General features: G+C 41.3%; 1 protein-coding gene across 1 annotated transcript; it reads right to left on the bottom strand.

Annotated features, from left to right (window-relative positions):
- Positions 1–6,066: 6,066 nt before the first annotated feature.
- On the bottom strand, positions 6,067–16,937 carry LOC109874443 (trace amine-associated receptor 13c-like). Its single transcript, XM_020466345.2, has 3 exons — positions 16,639–16,937; positions 8,467–8,820; positions 6,067–7,754 (listed from the first exon to the last, which is right to left on the bottom strand). Exons 2-3 carry the CDS (start codon positions 8,732–8,734, stop codon positions 6,835–6,837), a joined length of 1,188 nt encoding a protein of 395 aa, XP_020321934.2. The 5' UTR covers positions 8,735–8,820; positions 16,639–16,937; the 3' UTR covers positions 6,067–6,834.
- Positions 16,938–17,533: the final 596 nt, after the last annotated feature.

Below are 17,533 nucleotides of genomic sequence, written 5' to 3'. Positions count from 1 at the left end.
AAATGTGATTTCATTTTTTTATACATTCGCAAAAAAATGGTTAATTATTATTATGGGATATTGTGTGTAGATTGATGAGAGAAAAAAACAATTTCATCCATTTTAGAATAAGGCTGTAATGTAACAAAATGTGGAAAAAGTCAAGGGGTTGAATACTTTCTGAATGTACTGTATCTTCTGCTTGTATAATTCCATCTGTGCCACTGACAGTCTGTCTTTAATTCCAGTTTGTCTACAAATTAATAATTGATATGTTGGATTCACATCTCCATCTCAACCAAGAATCAAAGTTAAAGAATAGTACTAAATCAAATCAAACTTTAAATGCACTGTAAATAAAGTTTCTTTAACTTCAATTTTTGGAGATGTGAATCCAACATTTAAATTATGAATTTGTGAGACAAACTGGAATTAAAACTACACAAAGTCAGTGGCAAAGATGGAATTATCCAAGCAGAAGAAACATCTCCTTCAAATGTTGATATTTGGTTGCGTTGACAACCAAACACAATTCAATGTCACTAAATTTCATGACATTTAAAGGCCTATCGTATTGTCTATTTTGAGTTGAATTCTGGGTTGAATTGAAACAGCTGTTGATGACTTTGAAAATGTTATAGAAGCCTCAATAGCATCATTGATTTTATATGAGTGGTTAAGTATGGTCACATTTCATTTGTCTCTGTTAAACCTACCTTTAGGAATGACTTTGATAGCAACAGTGAATCTATTTAGTGGTTAAAACCCTGGATGGGGCCTCCCGGGTGGCGCAGTGGTTAAGGGCGCTGTACTGCAGCGCCAGCTGTGCCATCAGAGTCCCTGGATTCGCGCCCAGGCTCTTTCGTAACCGGCCGAGACCGGGAGGACCGTGGGGCGACGCACAATTGGCCTAGCGTCGTCCGGGTTAGGGAGGGCTTGGTCGGTAGGGATGTCCAGCGACTCCTGTGGCGGGCCGGGCGCAGTGCGCGCTAACCAAGGTTGCCAGGTGTACCCTCCGACACGTTGGTGCGGCTGGCTTCCGGGTTGGATGCGCGCTGTGTTAAGAAGCAGTACGGCTGGCTGGGTTGTGTATCGGAGGACGCATGACTTTCAACCTTCGTCTCTCCCGAGCCCGTACGGGAGTTGAAGCGATGAGACAAGATAGTAGTTACAACAACAATTGGATACCACGAAATTGGGGAGAAAAAGGGGTAAAAAAACAAACCTGGATGGGAGAAGATCTGACGTTGTTTTAAAGGTGCAAATTCAACATATTTTATGTTTTGTCTATGTTGGAATTTGGTTACCATGATATTATCCTGTTGTGAAAATACACCAAAACAACCGTTTACATTGATGACCTTTTTTCAAATCCAATGTATTTTCCACATGGATTCCACATCACAAGAGTGAGGGTGGATGAATATTTTACATATAGTGAGTCGATCTTTGTATTTATCAATGGTGCCTCTGATCGTTGAATGGCCTGTATGGTGCATCACCCCACCTTCAGACAACAAACCTGTGACAGCTCTCCAAACTGGGACTAAAATACACTGTCTGGCTCCATGCACGTGTCGAAAACATATTCAAATCTCTCTGTGAATAACAAATGCCTTAAGGTCTCTCCTTTTTTTTACTGGCAAATGTAATTTAGTTTGTTTAAAGGAAAGCATCTTTGTGTCCTTTAATTGAATGAATGAATGACGATATTTGACAGGGAGGTTTGTTTGTTGATGTTGTTCCAAGAGCGCTATCAGTAGCTGACTCAATGTTCTTCCTGTTAATTGTCTGGGTCCTATTTACCTGGGTGGTAATGATAGGAGCTTCCCTCAGGCACCTTGCATCCGAAACCTACACTCTCTAGAGAGTAACAGGAGGGATTAATGCCATCCTGCCTTATCTCCAGAGTTGCTAGAAACATGATAATTTCAATGGGGAAATGCACTTTTTTAGCACTTAAAAAAATGCTACAGTCCATCTGCCTTTCAACCTTTATGTTTTGGTAGAATACAAGCTTAAAGTCATGTCCATTCCCTAATACACCATTCCAAGATGGTAAAACATTTTCATTACATTTTTTGATGTCTTGCAAAGTTTTTGACCTTACAGTTTCACTCAGCGATGTGAATGTGTACGTTCACTAACCTCAGACTGGCAAGTCACACAGCGAGAGCAAGCAGGCTACGTCATCTCTTTTTCCATAAAAGTGTAGCCACAAGAAACATTGCATTGCATTGCAACAGTGCTCCCACCTGTGTGTAATGGCTGAACCAACTCTAATGTAACCTCGCCAAACACGATGTTGCTAAGATGCCTACAAGGACTCTGTGTTTCTGTCCCTCACCAGCACACCAATAGACCATGAAAATGAAAAACATCAAAAGGAACCAAAACATAATAGCTTTTGCTACCAGAGATAGAAATTCAATACAATGATTCCCATGTGTTTATTTCTTTTAAGCCTAAAATGTGTCTGTGAATCACTTGGCAGGTTAACAAGACATTTAAAGTAGCACCTTGTTTACTAGAGAGTTGCTTGTTGTTACTGGAAAAAAATATACAACCTGTCAAGTTACCCAAAGACAGTGCATGATGTGAAATTCATTACCATAATTGGATTTCTCATCTTTATCTGGCAGCATAATTGGTGCCAACTATTTGAGATTGACATTTAGGCAGTAGGAACTTTAACTTTGAGCTGAGAACACCCTCTCATTAATGACTACCTTTCAGCTGAAAGCTGTTTTAGAGCTGGTTGGGTGGCAGAGATGTCTGCAGGGGCAGTTTAAGGATGCAATTAGCCAGTAACTTTCGAGGTTTCCTAAACACAAAAAGGAGTACTTGTTGTCATCTCAAATCATAATTAGATGAACCACAGATGGGCTGTCAATGTCCAGAGTGCCTGGGGAAATGAACAATGCTGTCATTATGGTGGCCACGGAGTCAAAGTGCTGGGTATATACAGTATGCAAACCGACTTACAAACAGTGTTGTCAGATTGTTAGTTGTGCTGTAACGATACAACCCAAATTATAGGTCCACTTTTAGATTGTGAAATTAACAACAAACAACAGCAGCATATTTGAATCATGTCTCTCTCCTCTCTTTCTCCCTCCTCCCCATCTCTCTTTCCCAGTAAGCGGTTCATTTGACAGTCCAGTGTTCTCCTGAGCCTTGCCTTGTGTCACATGACCAGCCATGTGTCAGATAATGTATGTCATGGTAGTGCTGCAGGAGAAATATGCTTTTATCTCATCTCTGCCAGCAAGACCTCTGCTCTGACATATCAGCCTCTCCCCATCCATTTCCATCGAATGCTTCCTCGCAGCATCTCCAGATTTCTCTGATTATAAGGAGGGAATGTGATATCCAACCACCCCCTCTTCTCTGTCACCAGAGGGATAAGATGTACGGAGCATGCATCTAACATATTCCATTTTCAGCAAAGAGTATTTCTCTCAACGAACATGCCATTCACTGCTCAGTGATGATGGGCCTTGTGCCAATCATGGCCTATTTATTGGGCTCCCGGGTGGCGCAGCGGTCACTGCAGACCCTGGTTCGATCCCGGGCTGTATCACAACCGGCCGTCCCATAGAGCGGTGCACAATTGGCCCAGCATCATCCAGGTTAGTGGACCGTGGTAGGCCGTCATTGTAAATTAGAATTTGTTCTTAACTGACTTGCCTAGTTAAATAAAGGTAAGAAAATATATATATATATTGTCGGCATAATAACCCTGTCGTTGACATAGTTTGTGAGGCCAGCACATGGGAGCGAGGAGTTGCTTCCTGATTATATGCACATTTAATAGGTCTACCATTTAATAGGTCTACCATATGGTATCTGTATTCAGTAAAATAACACATATTCTGGGACGGCATGGTCGTACATAAATAGTAATGGTAGGTAAAAATATATTATACATTATCTTTTTATACCACATTTGTAAACTATGACATGACTCGTAAGGATTTGTGTGAGAGATCACATTGTCAGGATTCCTGAGACATCCAGTGGCTTGTTGACAACAGCTAGCAGGGTGTTCCCTTCTCCTGATGGGGCAAAAAGATGAAAATGATTGGTTCTAGTGTAGCTTGTGTAACTGCTGAGGCGGTGAATTTTAGAGCAGATGCCTGAAAGACATTTAGTACTGTCTGAACACATTACTCTCATGAGTGAACACCATTAAAAACTCCCAAAATGAAGTGTTTCCAAATGCATTCATGACTAAATCTGACGTCATCATCTGATGAATAATGAAATACTGATAAAGTTCTGTACAGTGTTTAAATATTGACACAGAGGGCTCCTGAGTGGCGCAGTGGTCTAAAGTACTGTACCGCAGTGCTAGCTGTGCCACTAAAGATTCTGGGTTTGAGTTGCAGTTGGCTGTGACCGGGAGTTGCATGGGGAGGCGCACAATTGGCCCAGCGCTGTCTGTGTTAGGGGAGGGTTTGGCCAGCAGGGATGTCCTTGTCCCATCGCTCACTAGCAACTCCTGTTGCGGGCCGGGCACGTTGACATGGTCGTCAGGTGCACAGTGTTTCCTCTGACACATTGGTGTGGCTGGCATTGTGTCAAGAAGCAGTGAGGCTTGGTTGGGTTGTGTTTTTGGAGGACGCATGGCTCTCGACCTTTGCCTCTCCTGAGTCCGTAAAGGCTCTAAGCTTGTAAAATATTTCAAAACAGATTTTATTTTCATGAAATATTATCATTGCCACTGTGACAAAATGTACCAAAACAGCTTTTTAGTACAGTTCATATGGAAATTATCCTGATTTCTTTGGGTGAGGTTTATTGAAAATGCTACAAAATGTTTATCAGCATGTTTACTTTAAGTCATGTCATTTTGAGTTAGACATGATCTGAATTTAAATAACCTGATTTGCATTTATTCGATCAACATTGTGCTGTAAATGCTGTAAATATCTTGGGCATTTTTTTCCTTGAATAATAATAATAATAATCTTATAAACAACATACGTATAATGGTATGAGAATATTCAGAGATAGATGTAGCCCCTTTAATGGTGTAACTTTACAGCTTCTAAGCAGAAAAGTTTAAACAGAGGATTTGGTCTTTGTGGGTCGTTCACTCTCAAAACATAAGATAAGGCATCTGAATCGCTTTGTCTATTTCAGAGAATTTATAATCCTTCGTATTCCTTTTTGCTTGTTGTACCATTCATATTAGTTTTTCCGTGTGTACACTGGCATTCATGAGATGAATCAGGTACATTTCATGTGAAAGGACCCATGAACACCAACATGTGAAGGCGGCAGGGTAGCCTAGTGGTTAGAGCGTTGGACTAGTAACTGGAAGGTTGCAAGTTCAAATCCCCGAGCTGACAAGGTACAAATCTGTCGTTCTGCCCCTGAACAGGCAGTTAACCCACTGTTCCTAGGCCGTCATTGAAAATAAGAATTTGTTCTTAACTGACTTGAAAAAAATATATAAAAAAATAGGAGGGTGTCAAATGAAAACTAAGAGTCTATATATATTGTTGAACCTTTTTCCCGTCCTAGAAATTAGGAATAAGCAAGTGCTTTGATTTTCTGGAAAAGTGGGCTTAGAAAACAGCTACCAGAAAAAGACATCAGAATACATCAAAACACAATAATGTTGATGTAAAGACCCCTGCCAACTAATATCAACACATATTTCATTTGGAGAAATGTATCTGCCTTCTGTATGTTTAAGAAACATTGCCTTGTGCCTTGAAATAGTAGTCACAAATCACAGTTTGGACAGCACAGTACAGTAAAGAAAAGTAGAGTATAGTTCAGCACAGTACTGTACAGTACACAGTAGAGCATACTACAGTTGAGTACACTAGAATGTACTGTACAGAACTCTACTGTACTGATTTCTACTCTACTGTATTGTACTCTACTCTACTGTGCTGTACTATACTCTACTGTGCTGTATTGTACTCTACTGTGCTGTACTGCACTCTACTGTGCTGTACTGTACTCTACTGTGCTGTACTGTACTCTACTGTGCTGTATTGTACTCTACTCTACTGTGCTGTATTGTACTCTACTGTGCTGTATTGTACTCTACTGTGCTGTATTGTACTCTACTGTGCTGTACTGCACTCTACTGTGCTGTACTGCACTCTACTGTGCTGTATTGTACTGTGCTGTACTTTGATGTCTAAACTTGTGAAACAAAGACATCTATGATTGGTTCAGATTTAATTTGGTCTTGTTTGGGGGCAGAGCTCATTAAACTAATAGCCCGTATGTAGAATAATATCCAAATATGCAAAAGAAGATCTTGCATATGTAAACCTTTCTGTACCTATTTAGGATACATCACCTTGAAGAGAATGACATTCCTAACCATAATTATGCATTACTGTGTAGTACAGATGACGGACCCGTCGAATTGCCCATAACTATACAAAACATCAACATCTCTCTTCATTTAGATTCAAAACATTCTTACAATTCATTCACGCACATTTGATTAGGCCATCCTCATGAATATAATGGTATTGTAGCAAAAATAAAAGCTATTATAGAGAAAATTGTGCAAAATGAACATGTTTCTGGATGGTCACAAAACAAATGAAAACCATGCATTACTTACATCTCTATGATAAAGTGCATGTTATTAAGATATCCCCCACAGATATCTAACCTAGTCCAATGAGACGGCTTGAGTCATATGATTTAAATGATGCTGGCAACTACTAGATCCCACATAGGGTAGCTACAGTTATCTTTCATTATTTAGACACAGTGAAAAAAGTATTTTTTTAAACCTGAAGTTAAATGCTGATTAAACCCCTCTCTCCATAGTAAAGTTAAAGAAAAGGGCACTGGTTGTCTTTTCAAAATAGTTTAAGGAGGTGGGGTTGTAGTCACAAGGTGAGTGGGGGGGGTAGCTCCGCCTTTCTCCCCGTGGGTAGGTGAATGCTCCCTCTGAAAAAGCAGAGTCACTCCTTTCCTGAAGCGCTGGTCTCTCACGCTGTATATTATCACATTACAGCAGCTGTTCCCAGTCAGGATCCAGAAGGCTACAAAGGAGAAGTTGCACCAGGTGAAGCCCACCACGTTGCCCAGCACAAACACAGCGATGGGGGTGAAGGAAGCCGTGAAGGCAAACGTCAGAATGCTGATCGTCTTGGCGGCCTTGATGTCAGAGAAGGAGGGTCTATGTTGGCAGCCGCCTCCCCCTCCCTCGACCCCCACATTCCCCTCTGACATGAGCTTACGTTTGCGTGTGTAGCGGCGGATGCTGGTGAAGGACACGATGTTGAATACCAGGGTGCCGCCCAGCAGCGTAAAGTCAAACACGGGGAACAGTAGGAGGATGTTGGCGTCAGAGGGCAGCGTGACTCCATCCCACAGGGGGACGTAGTTACACATCCGGCTGCACTCACTGTACTCCAGTGTGAAGTTGTTGCTGAGGATGAGGGGGGCCAAGGCCAGAAGGTAACTGCCTGCCCAGGAGAAGAGGATGAGAAACAGGGTGCGTCTCCGTGTCACCAGGTGGTCCTTATGTAGGGGCCATAAGATGGCCACACAGCGCTCTACCGTCATCAGGAAAATAGTACTGATGGAGACAAACGTACAGCCAGCGAAGACTGGACCAATCAGCATGCAGGGCTGCCAGGGTCCCACCAGGCCCCCCATGGAGGGGTCAGTGCCCCCCTGGTACCAGACAGGAGGGGAGCTGGTCACCATCAGAGAGATCTCAGTGTAGACAGAGAAAGGAACCACCAGCACTCCAACCATCATGTCCGCTATGGCCAGAGAGACTGTCAGGAGAGAAAGGTCATTCACAATTCACACTCAACCACATACGGTACAAATCCCTGTGTCCTAAAAGCTGATTTTACATTCAAGTCCATGGAAAACAAATCAGTGCTGCGTGGAAATGGTTTTGCGTCCTTTGAGGCAATGCACAAAGGGATCCCTGATTGTGACTGAACAGCATTGAAGATTGATTTAGTTCTCTGCTAAACAACAAGCACTGACCGTCTTAATTAATCCTGCCAATATAACCAATACAGGGTGGCAGGTGGCCTAGCAGTTAAGAGCATTGGGCCAGTAACCGAATGGTCTCTGGTTTGAATCCCTGAGCTGACTTGGTGAAAAATCTGCCGTTGTGCCCTTGAGCAAGGCACTTATCCAGAGCGACTTACAGGAGCAATTATGGTATCTGCTAAACTACTAAAAAGTTAAATGTAACTAGCAGGCAACATAAACAAACATGCGACTCTAGAAACAGAACATTAAACCAGAAAGGTGTTTGAATTTAAATTAATTTCACCTTTCAGTGTCAAGAACACCAAAGGTTGTTCTTCTTCCATGTCAGTGAATATATTGCACCCATGTGTGTAAACATAAGCAACTGACATGTGACTACCATTCTCTCCTATCATAAATCAACAGCATTTCTAGAGAGTAAATGAGCTCATTCTGAATGAACAAGTCTGAATCAGTGAGTTTTTTAAATTATTTTTTTACCTTTGAGGTATCCCTGTGGTGTACGGACCTGTCTTGTCTGCATGAAGACGGTGAGCGTGACCACGTTGCCCACCACTATGGCGAAGGCCAGACTGACCATAAACATCACGGCCAGGGTACGGTTCAGCAGGCCACAGCAGCAGAAGGTGCAGAAGGGGGCCAGAGACTTGCCTGACCCCGGCACAACCAGGGCTGCTGCTGTCAGGTTGGGGCACACAATCGCCTGTGTGCCCCATGGAACACTCAGGTTGGCCAGGAGGTCAGTCATGGTAGTCCGGACGAAGCCCAGGACAAACCTCACTACTAGGAGAACTTTGTGCTCCTGGTGCCCATGTGCTGGACTGAGAGATGCTCCTGGAGAAACAAGCAGGAACATTATAAACCAAGGTAAGCCATCAAACCTGTCCAAAGGAAAACTACAAACAATGCTATGTAACACATAATACAAAGTTGATTTGCATGATAACACTCATATCACCTACTGTGCTATCTAGCTATATGTTTCCTAAAATGACCTACAGGTAACTGCCAAAATAAATGAAACACTTGAGTAAATGAGGAATACAAAGTTTATTGAAAGCAGATGCTTCCACACAGGTTTGTGTGCGTCTCAGTCACCAGATGTCAACCCAATTAAACACTTATGGGAGATTCTGGAGCAGCGCCTGAGACAGCGTTTTCTACCACCATCAACAAAACAGCAAATTATGGAATTTCTTGTAGAAGACTGGTGTCGCAACCCTTCAATAGAGTTCCAGACACTTGTAGAATCTATGCCAAGGCACATTGAAGCTGTTCTGGAGGCTCGTGGTGGCCCTATTGAGACGCTTTATGTTGGTGTTTCCTTTATTTTGGTAGTTACCTATACAGTATGTTCTGCAGATGGGCACTACTAACGACACCTCACAAATCCCCATCAACGGACAACCTCTATTATTACACAACAATAAAGACATTTGCTTGCCTATGAGGTGTTGAATATACTGCAAAATGGGCAATCATGATGTATTCAAAGGAAACTACATGTACTGTATACTTCCTAAATCATTGTAAGTACACAGTGTACCCCACAGGTTTATGTATGGTGTTTATTTTTTATAGTACCTCTGATTCATTACTGCATTGTTGGGAAAGAGCAAGCAAGAACTCCATTTCACTGTACTTGTGTACCTGACAATAGAAACTTTGTTGCACTGTACTGTAAATTTGTCATAGGCACATCATATTCAATGCACATCACAATGCTTGATTAGGGAATTTGTGAGATCTGTTTTGTTTCACTGCCATATACAATCAGGTCCTTAATAAAAATGAGGAAAAAAAAGACTAAAATAACAGCCTGGCCTCAAAGACTAGACGTAACATAGTAAATGTAAATTTGTGACACTCAAATGAGTACAGTATGTTATGTTATGTTCACTGGCGTAGCACAGTTTCTCTGGACCCCCAGCAAAGTCGGAGTTGGCCCCCCCCTTTCAGATTATGTGGTGCTAGTGCTTCTAGTAGCCTGTAGCTTTGCCTGAATGGATGCATGTTTATTTTTATTTGGTCCTCATTTTCTCATGTTAAGTCTAACGTTTATGTTTCATGAAGCTATAGGCCTACGGTGTCGCAATGCTGCTATTTCGAATGCTGGCTGGCGGCAATAATGTATTTACTTGTTCAGTAATTAAAGTGGAAAATTCAAACATTTCAGATTGTAAAATAAATGTGATGCAACAGCATACTAAATCAGTACCCAAATATATTTTTTAGAATATACAACTTTCCTGTAGGACTATAGCCTACCAGCCATCATTGCACTCTCTCGCAGTATGGATATAAAGTTTGTGCTCCATAAAACCAGTCTATTAATGCCAAATAATCAGTCCACTGTCAAAACAATAGCTTACTAGGGCTTGTTTCATTATACAGACAATGCAGTCAAGCCTACTAGCATATCTATAGCTATATACAGTATTTAGCTGGTAGCCCATTTATATTACACATTGGAACTCTGGGCTAGCTGTCGTGGGCTATCAGTCTCATCACTCATAGGCTTTTACCAGTGTACACAGAAGGGGGGGGGGGGGGGGGTCACTCTCATGAGCGCTGCTGGGTCACTGACAGTCATCAGCTTGGTTTTCTGGGAGAAGAGGAGGACTGGTACTCTCTCTAGAGGAACTGTCACTATTCTTGAGAGGAGGAAGAAGAGGAGAAGCAAGGCCACTGTCATTGCCAGGCCCGGGCAGTGAGATCTCTGTGGGGACTGGGAAGCTTTAGTGTTAGCTGCTGCATGACTAGGTCTACTAGCTTCCACCTGCAATTGTGTTTCGTCAGTCGAGGATGAGGTGGTAGCTTTGCTGACATGGTTATTGTCTGTAATGTGGCACGAGCTTGATCAGATAAAGCTTTTTTTTGTGGAGTTTTTGTTCACCACTTGATCTTGCCTTTTGTATATCCATCTTGAACAACTCACTCACTGATTCACCTAACTGTCACTAAGAAATAGGCTAATTAGATGCATGAAAACGATATTGTCTGACTCAGCTACTACGCATGTTTGTTGGACAACACGAACGCTCCGCTCGCTACATGTGAAAATTAAAAATGGTTACTTTTTTTTACTTTGCAACTACTTACTACTTTTTTAAGCTATTTTGCAACTACTTAGCATGTTAGCTAACCCTTCTCTAACCACTATCCCAGAGGTTCTCAAACTTTTTGTATTAGCAAATCCATCACTGACCCCCTCATAATCAGAACACAACTTGAGTGAGATAACAATATCATTAAGGAGTTTTACCATGATTTTGTGTGCAAGGCCGGACAAACCAAGTCTCGGGCCCTGGGAAGGAACATTTTAAAGGTCCTCCTCTTGGAGGAAAAAAAAAGCTAATATCCTGTGTGTTGCACACGTTGTCATGAGGCAGAGAGAAAACGACTGTGGTACGAAGACGCTGTGAGTCAAGAAGCAGGTGAAACGTTTAATAATACAACAAACGAGACAACATAACAGTAGCATCTTTGCATGAACACAGGATCAATACTGACTGGGGAAGGAACCTAAGGGAGTGCCAGATATAGAGGTGGTAATAAGTAAGGTAATTGAGTCTAAGTGTGCCTCATGACAACGTGCAGGTGCTTGTAATGATTGATGCCAGGTGTGCGTAATGATGGATCACAGGACCAGTGGTTAGTATACCGGCGACGTCGAACACCAGAGGGGAGGAGCAGGAGTAGACGTGACAGACTGCCACCTCTCATTGAAGCCATGGAAGTTCAAGGCCGACCACGCCACTACAGGCATTGTGATCAGAAAACAGGATCGCCCATAATAGTGAAATAAATAAAAAGTAAATCATGGTACCAATAAATGCTTCTAATTCACCAGATGTATGTCCTTGAACCGATTATGTTTAAATCACATTTAAAAAGCATTTTTGAAAAGGTCTGTTTGAGATACAAGTTTGAGGTGGCTTTTTTAAAGTATTTTGTCTCCAATTAATGCGTCGGCCACAAATACGAGTATAGTCAAAATTATATGGGTATGAGTTAACAGAACATCAAGTGGATCTTTTAGCAGGACAATAACCCCAAGCACACATCAAAATCCACAAAGAAATGGTTAATTGACCACAAAATAAACATTTTGAAATGGCCGTCTCAGGATTTGATCCCCATTGAAAACCTGTGGTTTGAATTGAAGAGGGCAGTCGATAAACGCAGACGAAGGATATCAAGGACCTGGAAATATTCTGTATGGAGGAGTCGTCTAAGATCCCTCCCAATGTGTTCTCCAAAAAATGTTTACGGCTGTGCTGTTATCCTCGCAAGGGGAGGATGCTAGAGTATTCTTTTATTACTTGTTAAACAAAATCTTTTCCTCTGAGCACTTGCATTAGTATAAAATAATATAAATGTCCCTTTTTTTACATTCAAATACTGTAGATCAGTATTTGTATTATATATTTTATACAGTATTTTTTTGCCAATCTTTCTCAAGGGTGCCAATAATTTGGGACTTGACTGTATGTAATCAAATAGTCCATATTTCAGAGGTACCTTTTGTATGAGGTAAGATGGAAGCCAAATGTTCCTTCTAAATCTTGTTATTGCATAACATTTTTATGCTTGTCTTTGAGTCCAAGAGTACTCAATATTCAGAACCAGATTTTGGTTTCAGATGACAAATAAATGCCTTTCAATCTCCTACACAATATCCCCTTGACTGGTGTGCATGAAGATGTCAAGAGAGACAGACATCTAGCAAGAAAAAGGCGATTGGAGGGAACACTGACAGATCAGCGCAACAAGCGCAACAAGACCATGGATTTTTACACTGACTGCAGTGAGCAGAAAGCAAGAAAACAGTAAAAACAGTGAATGTGGAAATGTGTAAAAGAACAATTGTGAATCCGACTGAGTGAAAACAACTCACAATTCTCCTACATTTACAGTCCTAGTTATCATTGCCCAAAACTAAGGGAATCATTTCAAACATCTCACACATTTTTGCTAATTGTGTCCATTGACTAGAATTCATATATATTTGGGTTAAAAGACCAATTCAGTGGAAAAACTAAATGGGGTAAAAATAGCCCAGTTAATATTGACTGCAGCTGCAGCTCCTCAGGCAGCAGCACTCCCACTTCATCTTACGTTAGGGACACAGATCAAGGGTTCTCCAGGGACTGACAGTATTCTTCAAGCTAATTACATCTAGTTTATTTGGGGCGTCAGGTAGCCTAGTGCCTAGTGGTTAGCGCGTTGTGCCAGTAACCGAAAGGTTGCTGGATCGAATCCCTGAGCTGACAAGGTAAAAATCTGTCATTCTGCCCTGAATAAGGCAGTTAACCCACTGTTCCCTGGTAGGCTGTCATTGTAAATAAGAATTTGTTCTTAACTGACTTGCCTAGTCAAAATAAAAGGTTGAATTGACAGCACCTTGTCTCTGCAAGCCAGGACACCTACACCACCCGATGTTACAGGAAGGCCATAAAGATCATCAAGGACAACAACCACCCGAGCCACTGCCTGTTCACCCCGCTATCATCCAGAAGGCGAGGTCAGTACAGGTGCATCAAAGCTGGGACCGAGAGACTGAAAAACAGCTTCTATCTCAAGGCCATCAGACTGTTAAACAGCCACCACTAACATTGAGTGGCTGCTGCCAACACACTGACACTGACACTGACTCAACTCCAGCCACTTTAATAATGGGAATTGATGGGAAATGTAAAATATATCACTAGCCACTTTAAACAATGCTACCTAAAATAATGTTACATACCCTACATTATTCATCTCATGTGCATACGTATATACTGTACTCTATATCATCTACTGCATCCTTATGTAATACATGTATCACTAGCCACTTTAACTATGCCACTTTGTTTACATACTCATCTCATATGTATATACTGTACTCGATACCATCTACTGTATCTTGCCTATGCTGCTCTGTACCATCACTCATTCATATATCTTTATGTACATATTCTTTATCCCCTTACACTGTGTATAAGACAGTAGTTTTGGAATTGTTAGTTAGATTACTTGTTGGTTATTACTGCATTGTCGGAACTAGAAGCACAAGCATTTCGCTACACTCGCATTAACATCTGCTAACCATGTGTATGTGACAAATAAAATTTGATTTGATTTGATTTGAAGGTTTGTTTACCTCACAAACCAGAGTGCATTTTTTTATTAACATCAAGGATGAGTGCCATGGGAACTATCGGTATGTCCCAGCAGGACCAGCCTAAGTGACACGCCTCACATGTTTAAGATAATGCACACAAAATAATGGAGCCCTTAACCTTCACGGCACATTCAAAGTTGTTTTCTCTCTCCATGCAATCTTCGAACACAGACGTATGTGTGTGTGCAACAGTCATTTTTTGAGGTATCTGTACTTTACTATTTATATTTGACCATTTTTACTTCTACTTCACTAACTTCACTAACCAAGTAATGTACTTTTTACTCCATACATTTTCCCTAACACCCAGAAGTACTTGTTACGTTTTGAATGCTTAGCAAGACAGGAAAAAGGTCAATTTCACACACTTGGTCATCCCTTCTGCCTCTGGCAGACTCACTAAACACAAATGCCTTGTTTTTAAATCATGTTTGAGTGTTGGAGTGTGCCCCTGGCTATCTGTAAAAAAAGGCATTAAAAACAATGTGCTGTCTGGTTTGCTTAATATAAGGAATGTGAAATGATTTATACTTGTACTTTTAATACTTAAGTATATTTTAACAATTACATTTACTTTTGATATTTAAAACCAAATACTTTTAGACTTTTACTTTCCCTTTTACTTGAGTAATTTTCTATTTAAAAAATTAGTTTTTTACTTTTACTCAAGGATGACAATTCAGTACTTTTTCCACCACTGCACATAACTGAGATTTATAGCCGGTAAGATCCCTGAGTGGACCAAATCAAAATGGTGGGGATAGAGAAAATCTGATTACAGCTATTATTCTAAATTAAACTGAGCCTTACACTGAGCATTCCATCTCAATTATATGAGGATTAAGCACGACTAAGACTTGAAATAAAAATGCTGAACGAAAGAACTGAAGCATTTTGTTTGATGGCATACAGATTTATCTTTTGAGCTTCGGGGAGGTACAAGATCTGTACCCTTGTTAACCGTCTGGTTGTAACTAAAGTGGAGATGACAGGCGGAAATGTCCCCTGTGTGCCCATAGCAATGCCTGAGGCTGTGGGGGACACTGTCACAACAAATACACAACTGATCCTCACAGCAAGACATGACTTCATCCACACAATCTTTTAGTTTTACAACAAAACTAAAATCTCACAAACTCCAAACCAATGCAAATGACAAAGGAGAACCAGTATAACAATAGACGAACAAATGTCCTTGATACAAATTAAAATGGATATACAGGCGTCTGTGCAAAGTGAAATGCCTAAGTGGTAGGCAGAAGTGTGTGGTGAACCTATGAGGAGCAATGGTAGCTAGCTGGGTAAGGAGGGCTGACTGACCACGGGGCTGACCACGTGTTTGTCATGCATGCAGTGGATGTATATTTGTTTGTGTGGCGGGCGGTCTCCTTGGGTGAGAGGCAAGGCGTGGAGAAGGCTGTTGGATTAGGGGCTAGGTCAGGGCTCCCACCCTGGAGCAGGAATAATGGACTGGCCATCTCTACTCGATGTCCCCCCAAACCAGGGCTGTCTTTACTGTCATGGCCTAGCTGTACTAGAACACAGCAGTGACTCCTTCATCTCTCTCACACTCCCTCTCCTCCTTTTTACCCTTCTCCAAAGTCCACCCAATCTATGAAGACTCCCCATACTGCATATCTCTTCCCAGCCTTCCCTTTCCACACCTTCTCTCATCTACCTCTCTCTATCAATCCATTTTATTTTGCTGTTACCGAATGTGTGAAGAGCATTGTGAAAAGCGCTTTATTCCTGAATCTAGCTATCCGTTGATCTATAGGTGACTTGATCTTTGTTGTGTTTGTTAATCATGTACAGTAGTCTCATTGTTCTACTCCCTGTCAATATACTGTGGTCTCAATCACACTCATCTAACGAACAGGCACCCCACCCAGAGCACGTTACTCCATCAACTGTCCTGCTGTCTACAGCTCTAGGGAGAGACAGCAGCACAGGACTTAATGAACAAAGGCAACACATACTGTGAGTGTGACTGTATCTGTGTGTACGGTATGAGAGAGGGGAAAGAAGAGCGATACAGAGATACAGTACGTCATTGTTCTCTACACTCAATCATAAAAGTTCACTTTCCAAAGCACATCTTTGTTTTTTTGTTTTTTACCTGGAAGCCATATCAAATATATCTCAGATTATAAGTAAATGCATAGTAACAGCTCATTACCACAATTAAACTAAACAACACAGCTTCTGTCGACAGATCATATGGCTTCAGACAGAAGCTGTTTTTTTTTTTTTTTTTTACCGCAAACATAACATACAGTCTGCAAGCGCATGAAATATACATAACTCAGCATCTGGTAGATATTCAGTTTTCCCGATTATAAACAGATAGAAATGCCATGCACCGCAAGTGATTCATTTCAATAAAAAGGCTTACTTCAAGTCGAGCAAACCAAACACTATAATTTCAGTACAACATGCAGTTGAACACACGAACAGTATATAAACAATCAAGAGAATCTCACCTGCATTGTCACTGCACTTGTTAAAAGTCCACCTTTAGTGCCTGCAATATTGTGGAGAAGTATATGGTCCAATGGTCATTGATGCCCTTTTCGGAGTAAATCCGGCTGATAGGAGACAGGAAATGTATAGTCCTTGTATCACGCTGCCTCCACAGAATTCGTACACCTAAAGTAGACAGAGAAGCACTGCGTCACTGTACAGTCTTTCTTGCATTTTTTATTTACTTCACTCTCTGTGTTTCAGCCTTCTCTATCTCTGTCTGTCTCTCTCTCACCCTCTTTTGCTTTCTCTCTCTCTCTCTCTGGTAGTCTCTGAGTCTCTCTCACATGAGCACGCTTTCTTGCTCTTCCACAATTGCAGCTGCAAGCCACAGTCCACACACAGCAGCTTCTCTCTCCCAGTCTCTTTCCCCCACACTCTCCTTCCCACATCCCCTCCCCCTTCTGTCTCTCACCACTCCAAGCGACTTATATGCCTTATGTCTTGTGCGCTCTCTACACTCATATAAAAAAGGTGCTATCTATCCCCATAAGAGAACCATTTGACTAACCCTTTTTGGTTCTAAGTAGAACCCTTTTGGTTCCTGATAGAAACTTTTAGGGTTCCATGTAGAACCATTTCCACAGAGGGTTCTACGTGGAACTAGTGCTGAGCGATAAGTGTTTTTTGAGGTCGATTCGGATTCGGTTTCGGTTCGCAATTTATTTATTTTTAATGTTTTTTATTTTGTTTCCGATAATTTTTTTAAACATTAAATGCATTATGAAATAATGGCATTCAAATGATTTTAGAGCTTTTTCATGGAAATTCTGAAGCCAACAACAGTGAACATTCACATTTTTTTCCGTCAGGTCCACATTTGGTAGACATCAATAGAAAAATAGGAGATTACTA

The sequence above is a fragment of the Oncorhynchus kisutch genome, linkage group LG3, assembly GCF_002021735.2.
Source record: "Oncorhynchus kisutch isolate 150728-3 linkage group LG3, Okis_V2, whole genome shotgun sequence".
Lineage (NCBI taxonomy): Eukaryota > Metazoa > Chordata > Actinopteri > Salmoniformes > Salmonidae > Oncorhynchus > Oncorhynchus kisutch.
This window is presented reverse-complemented; position numbering and strand designations above follow the sequence as displayed.